Consider the following 15602-nt stretch of genomic DNA (forward strand, 5'->3'; position numbering starts at 1 on the left):
CCCTGCGACAACTGGCCTCCTCTCCCTCTCTCCCTAGCCACGCTTCCTACCTTCCCACCCCTCCTACCTCCCCACTCCTGCTCTAGCGACCCTCCTTCTCCTCCACTTTCTCCTGTTACTCCACCACCCGGCTCTCCCCTCCTCCTTCTCGCACCAGCTTTATCTCCCAGTATCCCACCCCTCGTCTCCTCCACGCACGCCCGGTTCTCCCCTCCTTCTTTACCCTCCATCCCCTTCTCCACGCCAGCTCTTCCCCGCTCACATCTACTCTCATCCCCTCCTCGATCCTTCTTCAGCACCCACTTTCTCTCTCCATCTCTCTCTCTCTCTCCCCTCTCGTCCTCCTCTCTCGCTCTGCTTTCTCCCCCCCACCCCACTTCTCGCCTTCTTCCTCCTATCTACTCACTCCTTTTCTTCTCTCTCTCCTCTCCTCTCATCTCCTCCTCTCCTCCCCTCTCACCACACTTCTCCTTCTCCTCCTCCCCCTCCCTCTCGCTCCATCCCGACCTCTCCCTCTCCCCCTCCTTTCCTCTCCCTCCTCCTACCCACTCAGCCTTTCTCCTTCCTCCTTTCACCCCCACCAGTCTTTCCCTCTCTCTCCTCATCTCGCTCTGCTCTCCTCAATCTCATCCACCTCTTGGTCCCTTCATTCCTTCCCCTTTTCCCCTCCTCCTTCCCCACGCAGCTTCTCCCCCTCCTCTCTCCACCAGCTTCTCCCTTCCGCTCTCTCCTCTCTCCTCTATTCCCCCACCTAGCTCCCCTTCTCCCCCTCCTCTCTCCCCTTCCTCCCGTCGCCACCCCCGACTTCTCCCCCCCTTCCTCCTTCCTCACCCAGCTTATTCCCTTCTCCCCCTCGCTCCTCCCACCAGCTCCGCCCCTCCTCCCTTCCCCCCCTACACACTCTCCCCTCCTCCTTTCTCCACCACCCTCTCCTTCTCCCCCTTCCTTCCTTCCCACACCCAGCTTCTCCCCGCTCCTCCGCAGCACAACCTTCTCCCTTCTGCCGCCTCCTAACAATCCTCAGCTTCACTTCCTCTCTCCTCGTCCCTCCTTATTCCCCTTCCTCCCCTCCCCCCTTCTTCCCCCTCCCCCTCCACCTAGCCTCCTGCCCCATTTCCCCTCGCCTTCTTCCGCCCTTCTCCTTCTCCGCACCCAGCTGCTACCCTCCTGCTCTCTCACCACCTCTCCCCCTCCACCGACCTCCTTCTCCTGCCTTCTCTGCTGCTCTCCCCTCCTCCTCCTTTCACTTCACTAGTTCCTCCCCTCTCTTCTCACACTACTCTGCTCCTCTCTCCCTTTCTCCTCCTCCCTGTTCCTCCTCTCTCTCCATCCAGCTTCCTCTTCCTCCCTGCTCCTTCTCACTCCACCTTTCCTTCCCTTCTCCCCCTTCCTGCGTGTGCGGTGTGCGTATGTCGTCGTGTGCGTGTGACCCAGAGCACCAAGCAAGCATAACTTGATTTATAAATCAGCGATTTAATCATGCCTGATCCCAATGTGGACAATCGGCGTCTAATTCGGCTGCCGCCTCGTTCTGCATTCGTTCTCCCTCGCTTCGAGAACTATTATCATTTACGAAAAGTCGCTCCTCCTGAAAACGAATTACATAACTTATAAAAAATTTAAGAACTAATTAAGATTATATTTACAATTTAAACAGCGAAAATAAAAGGAAAACCTGGTTTATGATTTTATCATTTATGTTCAGTCTCCACAACAGCAATCTGGACATTCAGGTCCTACATTCTATTTTCCAATATATTTCGCCTCCTCTTCCTCTCCTCATATATATATAAATTCATTGATATATTAATATATATATAATATTATAACACACTCTACACCACACGTCCACATCCAGCACCACACACACACACTACCATCCACCATCACACACACACCACTCCTCTTCCTCTCAACACACCATCACTACGCTATCCTACCACACACATCGTCTTCTGGCTCTCTCTCTCTCCACACTACCACATAATTCTCTCTCTCTCTTCTCTCCCCTCCACATTACCACCCCCCTCCCACACACACATCACACACAACCCTACACACACAGACACAACACCATCACCACACATCACCCCCCTCCCCACCCCCCCCACCAACACACACACACACACTCTACACAAACACACACTCTCCACACACACACTACACACACACATTCTCCCACACAATCTATCGCCTCACACACACACATCACACCAACGCCACACTACAACACACACAATACACACACCACCACAATGGAGAGTCCACATCACACACCAGCACACAACACACTCATCACTCCTCTCTTCTCTCTCACCACACTACACTCCCATCTACACACACACACAGTGACACACACGCTCGCGCGATGATTGGGTGTCGTCGCTGAAGTAATAATAATGAAAGTTATATTAGCCATTATATTGTGCTAGAGGTAATATTATGGAGATGTATGATCAACCTTTATTATGATATTTTTATATAATCTCGGTCAAATTATACTTTATTATATATGTGTATTATATATATTTCCGATGGCGATATGCGCACGTGCTATTTGACATATAGTATTGTATATACAGCAGCCTCTCTTAAATGAATGAAAAAGCATTTCGTTGAAATTATACTTTAAATTTGAGAGCACGTGTGCACCCGTCACTTTAATAATTATAAGTTTTTCAGCAACACAAAATTTTGCTGTACCATAGTTCGAGACAAGTGTACACACATTTGCAGTATCTTCCTTAACAAATAATTTGTTAGAATTAAAATTGAGAGCAAATTTTCGTCGCTGGAGTTGGATATCAGAAATAAACCCCACCGTTAATACTAATAGGTGCCCTGGTTGATAATGCGCAGTAATGAAATTACAATTGTCTAATCTAATGGATGGTGATATATGTATGACCTACTACATAATAGATAGTGTTGTATGTACAACAGCCTGTAATAAATAAATGATATAGTATTTTGTTAAAATTATACTTTTAATGCGGAGAGCATATACCTACCCGTCACTTTAATCGTCATGTATTCCAGCGGCATCAAATTTCGCTGTACTGTAGTAGGAGACACATGTTCGCGCATACCCACTAACTTCCTACCAAAATGAAATTTCGTTTAAATTGTACTTTTAAAGTGGAGGGTCAATACTCCTCGCAATAGTTTGACTTGAAAAATAAGCCCAGATGACTCCATTTGATGATGGTGGGGCGCTCTCACTGAGGGAACACTAATGAAATTTAGATTAGCCAATAGATGGCGATACGTGTGCAACATGACACGTGTGTCAAGCAGAATATATATATATTAATTGAAATGGGTCAGTGAAGTTAGCGCCCATGCACTTCCCAGTTCCCAGTTTCTTATTCAACTAAGGAACTAGTAACTAGGCAAAGCAGTTAATTACAATTTGGCCGAATAAGTAACTATAGTAACTATTTTGCCTAGTTACCAGTTCCCCAGTTCCTTATTCGAATAATAATTTAGGGGTAGATTCATCAAGCTGCGTACGCAAAATATTTTGCGTAAATCTTGTGTACGCAATCGACGTTGCTTAGTTGCGATTCATCAACACAGCTATTTAGTAAATTTGCGTACGATTTCGCGTACGCAAGCGAGGCCGTTTTAGGTGCGATTCATCAAAGCTAAAATTACGTAAACCTTTGGCGTAACTCTACAGCGAGCTGACGAGGTGCCGTAAAACCAGCGTCGAAATTTCCGCAGTGTGTTTCCCAGCATACCGCGCAGCATGCATTATTTATTGGAAGAAAACATGATAAAATGTACTCACTCAACTAAAAATAAATAAATAATAAACTACGCATACTAACACAGACAGGCGGCGCCATTTGAGCGCTTCTTTTGTCATAAGCTAGGCTCTGTTCTTTCGTTAATCGCAGTAGTTCGTAGTTAGCCGTGTACGTGTCACCGCAACGACACGTGCTACGTGCACACGCACGCACTGTTACGCTTGCACACGCACGTCTGAGCAAGTGTACGTGCACAACGGCACCGTGCGACTAAGCACGCACGGCACGCACGTGTAGCGTGCACACGCACGGCACGCCCGTGTCACGTCACACGCACGCCACGCACGTGGTACGTGCACACGCACAGGTCGTGCTACGTGCACAGCACAGCACGCACGCACGTGCACATGCAACGCACGCACGCACGCCACGCGCGCCCATGTAACGTTACACACGCACGCACGTCAACACGCACGCCACGCGAAGGGGGGCGTGTACGTACACGCACGCACTCACGGACACGTGTACGTGTAACTCGCACAAGCACGCACGCACGATGTACGTCCAACGTACGCAGCGCCCGCTGTACGTAGCACCGCACGCACGCACGTGTACCTACACACGCACGCACGCACGTGTACGTGCACGAAGCACGCACGTGTACGGTGCACACGCACGTGACGTGTTACGTGCACACACACGCACGCACGTGCACAAGCACGCACGCACGGCCCGATCGTAGCGTGCACACCACGCCGCGCGCCGTGTGCGTGCAAACGACACCGCACGACGGCACGTGTACGTCCGCCACGCACGGCGGCCTGTGTAGTACACACGCAGCACCGTGTCGTCACACGCCACGCACGGCCTGTGTACGTACACACGCACTCACGCAGCGCTACTGCACACACGACATGGCGGCGACACGTGCACATGCACGCACGACAGCCACCACCGTGTACGTGCACCACGGCACACACGCGAACCGCACGTGGTACGTACACACGCACGCACGCACGTTGTACGTGTGCTGACTTTCATGGAGTGTTTGAACGCAATCATACAAACGAAATGAGACACTATCACATTCCCCAGCACTCATAGTAGACGACGAGACGACGTAGACAGCCATGATGGTTTTAAATACAAGAGGCGTCTGTGTCCGGTATCCATTGGTATGTGTCGCACAGTGTGATTTGTTTTATGCTAGCCACAGCCCTCCACGCCAGCAGCCACGATCGTATGTGAGGTGTTACACTGGAATTCATCAACTTGGTTGTGTACGCAGGTGCACGCTGCTTGATGAATCGCACCTACGAGCTTTGCGTACGTACTTCCGTAGAAACTCCGGATGTACGCCATAGACTTACGCAACTTGATGAATCCGGCCCCTGGGGAGCGTACCAGTATGCTAGCCTGTAGGCCGCGGCCTACACTTTTTTGGCACAGTTATCTTTTTTTTTACACAGCCTAATTCAAAATCATAAGCTTGCTGATACAAGTTTAAGGAGTCTAGGTAAGAGACTAACTATTGAGAATGACGTCGCAGAATAGTGGCTAAATTAGGTGACTACGCTATTCTCTGTGTCCTCTAGGCTGTCATTCTAATCGCGTGCCGTTTCATTCAAACACTTATACCCGCCGAAAAGCTAGGATCCGATCTTGTCGTCTTTTTTAACATTATTGAACTCGTTCCGTAACAGCTATTGTAACGTCGTTTTGTATTTTTTTGGTGTTTAAAAGTGAAATTGAATAGGTGTCTAGAAGTAAGGCAAGAGGTCACGCGCGTAAACCAGAATGAACACCGGGAAGGGCGTTTCCGGCATCTGGGGGGTTTGTTAAAACCAAAATTTTCTTGTCCGAGCCTCCGCCGCTAAACCGATGGTGGCGCTGCGCTGCAGATAGTCGTGCCTACAACTTTGAAAATCTCTGGCTACGCCCTGCAGGGCCGGATTCATGCAACGTTGCTAAAGTTATGCGTACACGGAGTTTCTAACGAGTACGTAAGCAAGCTCGTAGCGTGCGATTCATCAACGCAGCGTAGCCTGGCGTACGGCAAATGTTGATGACATTCCAGTGTAAACCCACTCGCCGATCGGGTGGCTGTGGCTGTGGAGGGGTGCTGCCATAGCATAAACGCATCACACTGTGCGACCACATACCATAGAACCGAACAGACGCTCTCTTTGTATTTAAACCATATGGCTCGTCTAGTCGTCTCGTCTGTCTACATGAGTGCTGGGGATGTGATAGTGTTCCTCATTTTCGTTTTATGATTGCGTTCAACACTCATGAAAGCAGCCACCACGTACACGTGCGTGCGTGCGTGTGGTACGTACCGTGCGTGCGGTGTGTGGTCGGGCTGTGCACCGTACACGTGTCGGTGTGCGTGCCGTGGGCAGTGCACGTGGTGCGTGTGTGTGTAACAGGTACACGCGTGCGTGAGTGCGTGTGTAGCGTACAGAAGCGTGCGTGCGTGTGTACGTACACGTGCGTGCGTGTGTACTTACACAGGCGTGCGGTTGCCGTGTGCACGATACACGGTGCGTGCGTGCGTGCGTTTGCGACGTACACGGGCGCGCAGTGCATGCGTTGCAGTACACGGCCGTGGGTGCGTGCATGTGCACGGCGTGCGTGGTGCCGTAGTAGCTGCTGCACGTTACACGGGACGTGCGTGTGCGCACGTTACCAGCGTGGCGTGCGACTGTCACGTACACGTGCGTGCAGTGTCTGTGTTCGTGTGTGTTTTACGTACAACGGCGCGTGCGTACGTGTGGCACGTACATGCGTGCTGTGCGTGCTGTGTGCGTGTACACGTACACGTGACGTGCGTGCGTCGCGTGTGTACGTACACGTGGCGTGCGTGCGCGTGTGTGCGCGCGCTGCGTGTGTACATACATGTGCGTCCCCTGGCGTGCGTGTGCACAGTACATCGTGTAGTGCGTAGCGTGCATGGTTCACGTATACGTGGCGTGCGTGCGTTGAGTGTGCACGTACACGTTGCGTGCGGGCGTGTGTTACGTAGCATAGGGCGCGTGCGTGCGTGCCGTGTGCGTGCATTGTCAGTGCTGCCGTGCGTGCTGTGCGTAACGTGAGTGCGTGCGTGCGACCGTACACGGTGCGTGCGTGCGTGTGTACCGTAACACGGGCGTGGCGTGGCGTGTGCACGATTACACGTGCGTGCGATGCGTGCTTGATGCACGTGTGCGTAAGCTGCACCGTACACGTACGTGCGTTGTGGCACGTACAAGTGCGCTGCGTGTGCACGTACACAGTGCGTGCCCCGCGTGTACAACGTACACGGCTTAACTACGAACTTCGCTATTATAACAGAAACAGATGGCTAGCTATGACAAAAGAGCGGTCAAAGGCGCGCGCACTGTCTGTGTAGTATGGTAATTATTTATTTTGTTTTTGTTCGAGTAGTATTTTTATAATGTTTTCGTCAATAATAATGCACCCTGCTTGCGGATGTGGAAAACACCTGCAGGAAATTTTCGAGTGTTTACGCGCATATCCGTCCATAGCTCGTGTAGAGCTTACGCCAAAGGTTTAAGGTAAATTATTAGCTTGATGAATCGTACCTTAAAACGGCCTCGCGTTGGTACGGCGAAATCAGTACGCCAATTTACTAAAATAGCTGCTGTTGATAAATCGCAACTAAGGCAACGTCGATTGCTTACACAAGATTTACGCAAAATTATTTTGCGTACGCACCTTGATGAATCTACCCCCTCGAACTAGTAATAAGGCAAGCAGTTCCAGTCCCGAGTTCGAAAGCAACATGAATTGGCAACTTGGTAACTAGGCAAAATACACCATTTATGTAATCAGTTTAACAGTTAGTCCGATACCCAGCTATTAATCCAGTTACCGAGTTCGAAATATACAAGCTTCGAATAAATGTGTGGCAGAAGAGTTGATTTGGCCGAATAAGTAACGTAAGTAAGTATTTTGCTGCCTTAGTTCCAGTTTCCCAATTCAATGTTGCATTTCGAACTGGGAACTGCATGGTAACGTGCTTTTGGCTACGTTACTAGTGCTTTATCTGTAAGGAACTGAAACTGGGAACTCGTACTGGCTTTGCATAAGTTACTAGTTCTTATTCGCCTAAGAACTGGAACTGGGAACTCGGTAACTGGCTTGGCCTAGTTAGATAGTTCCTTATTACGAAAATAGATGGGAACTGGGACTAACTTCCCTGAAGCTAATTGAAATGCATATTGTTAAACAATTTACGCTCTCAGAAGAATGGGACCACCAATACTGATCAGCGTTAGCAGTAGGACATTAAAGCGAACCCCGATGTTCTCGTTTAAAATAATGATTGGATGTCCGCTGCTGGCGTGAATAACGTTGAACACTACTTCAAATAGAACCCCATTTATCCAGCAAATTATATCGTTATTTGTACAGCGATAGGCAATCGTTTCCTGCGAAAATTATGCCGAAGATACCACTAATATAGTAATACGATAGACACAGATGAACATTGGCAAGCGCTGTAGTAGCTCACGGGGCTAGCTGGCAAGGGCAGAAGCTACGGCGAGCGCCTTCTCGTTCCATGTTTCGTCTGTGCAAGACGCCTCTCTGACATGTCAAATAAAATCTAATTACATATTATGATGTCTGTGTGACGATCCTACTCTACGGCCGCCACATAGGCCTGCTAGCACCTTGGATGGCGGAGATCGATTTAACTCCATGGCATATTAGGCTAACGCAAATCTCGAATTTTGCGATGCTAGTTTCTAATCGAGCGAGCCACCTCGGGACAGAACGGCAAGTCACGTCCGTTGACGTTAGTACTTGCAGCCATCCACCAATTACGGGCGTCTAACACGGCGTGCGTCACACGTCGAGCGGCGGAAACGTGTTGGCGTAAGCTGGCTCTAAACAAATAGCACGTCTATGCAGCTTGCTGGCCGCGGCGACCTCACGGAACAGGGCAAATAGACGACTCCCAATTACCGTTCTTTAACCTGCTGACGCCCACATGCGCCTGGCGGCGTATCGTACTCTCCAAATTCAATACTGTGTCAGTGAGGTTTAAGCAGCGTTTTCAGCTCTGTTTACTTCTAATTAATGTGTCCTAATTAATAGCAAATGCGGGTGGCGCAATGAGTAGTGGTCCGTATAAAATCCCTGCGACCAGAGTTCACCTGCCATAAAACTGCAGTCGTTGAGCGGCAGGCGCAGAGGACGCCCAGCTAGTTAAGAAGGTACGAAGTCGCTGATGGACAGAAAGCGTGAGCCGAAGAGAGGGCCGCGAGACAGCGATCGAACGAGAGATAGAACAACATAGAGAGGAGAGACGAGAGAGAGAGAGAGAGAGAATGACAGAGAGAGAGAGAAAGAGAGAGAGAGAGAGAGAGAGAGAGAGAGAGAGAGAGAGAGCGAGAGAGAGAGAGAGCGAGAGAGAGCGAGAGAGAGAGAGAGAGAGAGAGAGAGAGAGCGAGAGAGCGAGAGAGCGAAAGAGAGAGACACACAGAGTAGGCAATGCTACTGTTTTTATCATTGTATTTTTTCTATTATGTCTTAATGTGCTGATGTGTGCGTGCATGTGTGTACCGATGGGCGGGAGGGCTTGATTGAGTACGTGCATGCGCGCACGCGAGCGTGTGTAAGCGCGTGTATGTGCGCGCGTGCGAGTGTGTGCATGGTTGGATAGCCGGACGGACGGGTGTATAGATGGATGGATGGACGGATGGATGGATGACGGGTGGATGGATATATGAACGGATGGATGGATGGATGGATTGACGGGCGGACGGACGGACGGACGGACGGACGGACGAAGACGGACGGACAGATGGATGTGTGGATGGATGGATGGCGGTCGGACTGACAGACGAACGGACAGAGAGATGGATGGATGGATGTATGGATAAAGGTATCGTGCGGTAAATTTTGCTAGATTGAGGTAATCAGTTTGTAAACAAACTAATAAGGATACATTTGTATTATTTCAGTCCACACCAGTATCGATTTAGGTGCAACAAGAGATACTAACTGAAGCAGGATGTTTGTCACACAGAGAAGCAGCCTAGTTCTATTAATTTTATTGTCGGTGGTAAGTCAGCACTACGTACAAGATTTACGTAGTAGTAAAAGTATAAATCAGGTTCGATTAGGCAATTCGCATCTAAAATACTTCACCAGTTCATTGAATAAGGAGCGGTTGCCTACAAGTCATTGTTGCATTAACATTGGTAATGTTTTAATAACGAACTGCAAACGTTCTCTACCCATAGGCATTTCACCTTGCACACGGAATGGCCATTGGGTATGGCCGCGGACGAGGAGGTTACGGGCGTGGGCATGGGGGCTATGGAGATGACCACAAAGGCTACGGAGATGACCATGGACGTGGGGGCTACGGACGCGGACGTGGGGGCTACGGACGCGGACGTGGGGGTTATGGTCACGGACGTGGAGGCTACGGCGGCGGTGGTTACGGAGATGACCACAAAGGTTACGGAGATGACCACAAAGGTTACGGAGATGACCACAAAGGTTACGGAAATGACCACAAAGGTTACGGTGATGACCACAAAGGTTACGGAGATGACCACAAAGGCTATGGTGATGACCACGGACGTGGTGGCCCGTAACCTTTGTGGTCATCTCCGTAACCTTTGTGGCCGTATGATGACCACAAGGGCTATGGAGATGACCACGGACGGGGGGGTTACGGGCAAAAAGGTTACGGAGTTGACCACAAGGGTTACGGAGATGACCACAAAGGTTACGGAGATGACCACGGTCGTGGGGGCTACGGGCACGGACGTGGGGGCTACGGGCGCGGGCGTGGGGGTTATGGTCACGGACGTGGAGGCTACGGCGACGGTGGTTACGGAGATGACCACAAAGGTTACGGAGATGACCACAAAGGCTATGGTGATGACCACAAAGGCTATGGTGATGACCACGGACGTGGGGGCTACGGACGCGGACGTGGCGGCTACGGGCACGGACGTGGGGGTTATGGTCACGGACGTGGAGGCTACGGACACGGCCGAGGACGCTCGGGCTATGGCGGTGGACACGGCCGTGGAGGGTACGGCTCCGGACGTGGAGGTAATACCAACAACAGTCGTATAATTAGAATTAGTCAAATCAATCGAGCTAACAGCCGCGGTGACTTCGTCGGTACTGGGCGCTTTAACAATGATTTTGAATTCATATAGGAGTAATAATATCCCTTGGGGAGGCTTTGTCATGTGCACGGTCTTGAGTCTTATATAATATATATATATATTTATTTATTTTCATTTATTTATTTATACCCCGTACAGACTGCAAAATTTGATCCCACATCAAACCGGTGCGGGTCAGGCGCGCGCCAAATCGTAGCATACATACTGCAAATTTTATCCTACATCAAATGAGTCACGGGTTGACTGTGTATATGGTTAGTTCAGCTTGCCACGTCATCACGCAGACAGATATTGTACTTTTACGTGACCTTAATAAGGCTATGCGCATACGTATTGTGAGACAGCACTGGATTTGGCACGCGTGTTGCGTACAGACACGCACACACAGGCGGGCTATCTTGGTTCGGGCTAAGTTATCCCGGGCCTGGCCCTCCTTCATTTGCGGGGCCAAATTGGTGCGGGCCAGCGCGTATTAGGAGCGGGATAGTGTGTATACACTGCAAAAATTTGACGCGCGCCTGACCCGCACCAGTTTGATATCATATCAAATTTGCAGTCTGTACGGGGTGTGTATATATATATATATATATATATATATATATATACTATGTAGTATATAGTTAGTGTGTGTGTGTGTGTGTGTGTGTGCCCTGGCGGGCGACTCCGCGCAACGCGGCCAAGACAATCGGCCGTCTCCCAACCTCCTCCGCGCACAACCTCCCGCACCCATCTTGTCCACCAAAAAAATACCGCCGGCAAGTATCCACTCTATTGCAACCGCATACGTTAGAGTTTCAATTTAACGTATCCGCGGCGCCTATAACTTTTAAGACATATTCAAATGCTAAGCATCTCACTGCCTAACCCCCAACAGAACTAATACCTACTAAATACGGAGATAAGTTGGCGCACCGCCCGCACCTCGCACTAGCCCCCCGATTGGATCGGCACTCATAATCAGCCCAAGCAGCAGTTCAATGTTAACAGCTAATCTAGTAACTAGCCTAACAAAACCCGCCCAGGCAAAAATGAAGCCACGAAATAAAATTCCATATGGTTTTAGCTAATTGCGCCTTGACTAAATTTTTGTGACTCAAATGTGATCTCATTTGCAGGGTGCCGCAGTGTGAACCCGGGGGGGGGGGGTGGGGCAACTATATATGCCGGGTATTACTCCATTCGTTACCTCACCTAAGAACAAAAGCCGCCCTAGTCGGAACCTGTCACATTTGAAAACCTACCCTTATATGCATTCGACACAGATGAATTAATACACCCCTATTGCATACCACAAGCATAATATCCCACCTCCTATTTGCTACACAAGTGAAAGAGTCCACCCTGCACCCCTACCCCCGCATATATCTCTTCGCAGGTCTTCTGCACACAATTTGAGGCAAAGAGTGGAGGAATGGAAGGGGGCACGCGTAGGGTGGCCACTGGCGGGCTGCGGTGGCTGACTTAACGATCCCGAGGGCTTATTGCGGATTTAGCTTGTAAAGGCGGCTACTTTTGCTCCCGATGCTGTAGTAGTATCTGCCGCGCGCCCGCTTAGACAATTTTAAAACACCGCCCAAACCACACAAAATTGAACAACTATGGGTAATATCCATGTGGCAATATATAGTGATCCTCCCCGGTTTGCCATTGAAATTTTGAATTATCCCTGGGAGCCGGCCCCCTAGCCCTTCCCGGCCATATGCTTTGGTGTGGGGGTGTGTCCCCCTTTTTATTGGATGTCCACTAAAAAAATCTGGAAAAATCTGCTAGCTCAAGTCCCTGATTCCCGCCCCTGGCACGTGTGACCAGTGCCGAACTGCAGTAGCTCTAGTACTAATAGCCTCGGAACGCTGCCCGCAGTGGTAGTTAGTACATTCTGCCATAGATTAATCTAATTCGAAATGCTCCACCTGCTGATCCAAAAATTTTATCCCCAAAACGCAAAGTGTAGTCCCATTTGCATTCGAGCCAGAAACCAATGACCTTGTGATACGCGACTATATACTCCAAATATCCTGCCGAATGTAAATACGTGGCATATTCCGTTCGTCGACATTTGGGACATCTGTTCGTGACCATGGCTATTCGTTCGACCATGCGTTGTGTGCGCACTCTGCATGCTGGTTCATTTGTTTGTATTAGCATAAATTTTAATATATATGCAGTTAAAGGGGAGCGCCTATACCCCTAAACACTGGCCCCTTGACATCTCTAACACTAAACCATATATACTAAATTCCCATCCACCTAACTCCTAATCTAACATAAACTGATTTTCGTCTCCTTATTATACGCGTCGTTCTTTTCGCGTATATATTATTACAAAAACTATATCTAACTTTGCTGTATAACCCACAATATGCCCGCAAACGCATGTATTCAGCTAGGCGTCACTTAATGCCTATAGGGCTGAGGCCTTAGCAATACCCTACGTCCCCCAGCCTAAAGGTCATACAAATTAAGTCGGAAAAATTCTAAAGTACAATAGCATTAGTAGAGCATCCTAGATTTCAAAATTAATTTAAAATATAAGACTCGGCCCCTTCGGTCGCTCTTAACTTACTATCATACGCACTCCGTGCAGGTGCGCTGCGACATGCAACATTGAACACGTCATCGCCATGCTAACAACTGTCTCGGGGACAATTTATTGCGAGCATACGAATCAGGTGTCCGATGCTCGTCACGAATATTCTATCCTTCGATATTGTTTAAATTCTAGTTAAAATTACATAATAATCTAGACAACTTCACTCTGTTTTGCACAAGTAGTCCACTCCAGTTACTCTATATGTTACTATAGCCCGTCGTATCGTTGCGGACTTGCGTCAAACTGTTGTTACCGTGCAACAGAGTACTAGAGGCTAGTTCCCGTCATTGGACTCTTGGAAACTACTTACTATATATTTGTATTTTGAAAGCTTACGAGGGAGCGTTTTCAAACCCATTCATCATGTAATTTGCCCTAATCATGTCAATACGCAAGTCATATAAACAAAGGTTGCAGGTTCTCGCAGCGTGACAGGTCCATTGCTAAACTTATTACTAGAGTTGTACGTCCTTAACTAGCGCGTAGTAGTACCTAAGTATTTATTCCCTTCACGCTCAACCGACTTTTCTCTACAAAGTATCGCACTAATTAATGGAATAACAGACAATACTCACAAATGGTACAGTCATCTCCTATCCAATCCCGGCACTCAGCCAGGGTCGTCGTTGAGGTGAATCTCAGCAGACAAGCGTCGGCAGTATGTTTGTCAGTCCCCGACAAGGAACAGTACCTTGTCCGTTACTAGCTTACTTCTTAAGTTCATCATTGATTCCTACAACCTAAACATCACAGTCACGATTATTCTGATGATTGTATAGGATAACTAGCAAAATCAAGACCACAATCAAGACAGTATATACCTACAAACAGGTATCTTTACAAGTTCTGAATTGAAAACAACCTGATGGTATTTGATTTCACCCATACAAGTGCAGCGTCCTTATTCGTGACATGTGCAACGTCTCCAATTCCAAATATCAATATTGGCTAAAATAAAAAGACAAACTTAGTGCCTTGAAAATATTAGAACGTCACCAAAAAACATAGTGGTACATATTGAAATCCCACTGTCATGCGAACACCTACACTCGACAACAAATCCACTACTGCTTGGATTCCTTTAAAAGCCCCACATTGCCGAACATTTTGCTCAAAAACTTATCTTTAGCAATTTCATGAAATGTTCGGCAATGGGTGCGCTGAAAAAATCACCGAACATTTGTCGCGGAACAATGTTTCTGAGATCTGAAATTTTGATATCTCCGAACATTTGTTTCGTCGAATTTCGTTCCCCAATTTATCTGAAGTCCGGAACAATTTCAGCGCACATTGTAAAGTAGTAACCAATACAAGTGTTTATATCATCTGCTTGATCTCTTGAGACATTCGAATACCAGATTCTACCCATCTTGTCTGCTGTTTACATATATATTTCAAATAAACTTAAATCACACTAAGACCTCTGGTACACTAAGGAGCGTGTACAGCTATAGTCCCGCATAAGTCCTCCTCTCACTAGTGCGCCGCTCTTGAGCGTCACAAAAAAAACATTACTTAACGTTTCCAGTATCTTACCATCTCCCTCCCTTACAAGATTTGTACTTAGATTCATAACTATTACAACGAGCAACTTGAACAGTAGTACTAAACAATTATCATAACACTCTATTGAATCTACGCACCGGTTTATGGATTCTTACACATAGCACTAAATCGTACAGGCTGTTTCCTGTACGCTTCCATAACTTCGAACTGGTTCTCCGGACAGCTTCATGACGTGACATCATTATATGGCGACTTTTGCATTCATGACAAAAGATCACATCTTCACCACGTCAGTTCAGGTTTCAAGTGTTGATGGTAACTCGTCACGCGACTGAGTGGCAGTGCAGTTATTGTCTTCTCGTAGACTCTGGCTCTGTACTTACATGGTATTGTCTCTAAGTGATTTGTGACCCATCTCTTCGTCGTCCTGCAATTGTACGCACTGTGGTTGCGGGAATCTACCCGTCTCAGCATAAATTCATTTCTTCAATGTCAGTAGCCTATGGAATCACACCGATACATAACTCCGATTCTTGAAGTTACGCCTCTGTGCGGGCCAAAAAAAACTCCCACCCCCACGTATTTACCCATTCT

At 48.3% G+C, this 15602-nt stretch overlaps 1 protein-coding gene across 1 annotated transcript in view; it reads left to right on the forward strand.

The window, feature by feature from the left end:
- Window positions 1-10171: 10171 nt before the first annotated feature.
- Window positions 10172-15602, forward strand: part of LOC106808846 (TATA-binding protein-associated factor 2N-like) — a gene marked incomplete at its 5' end in the record, with an annotated part of 22091 nt that continues 16660 nt past the window's right edge. Inside the window, 2 exons of the mRNA XM_014811733.1 lie at window positions 10172-10355; window positions 10614-10832. Of these exons, the coding sequence (XP_014667219.1) occupies window positions 10172-10355; window positions 10614-10832 (403 nt within the window). The remainder of the gene's footprint in view (window positions 10356-10613; window positions 10833-15602) is intronic.

This window comes from Priapulus caudatus, unplaced genomic scaffold (genome assembly GCF_000485595.1).
Source record: "Priapulus caudatus unplaced genomic scaffold, Priapulus_caudatus-5.0.1 Scaffold309, whole genome shotgun sequence".
Classification (NCBI taxonomy): domain Eukaryota; kingdom Metazoa; phylum Priapulida; class Priapulimorpha; order Priapulimorphida; family Priapulidae; genus Priapulus; species Priapulus caudatus.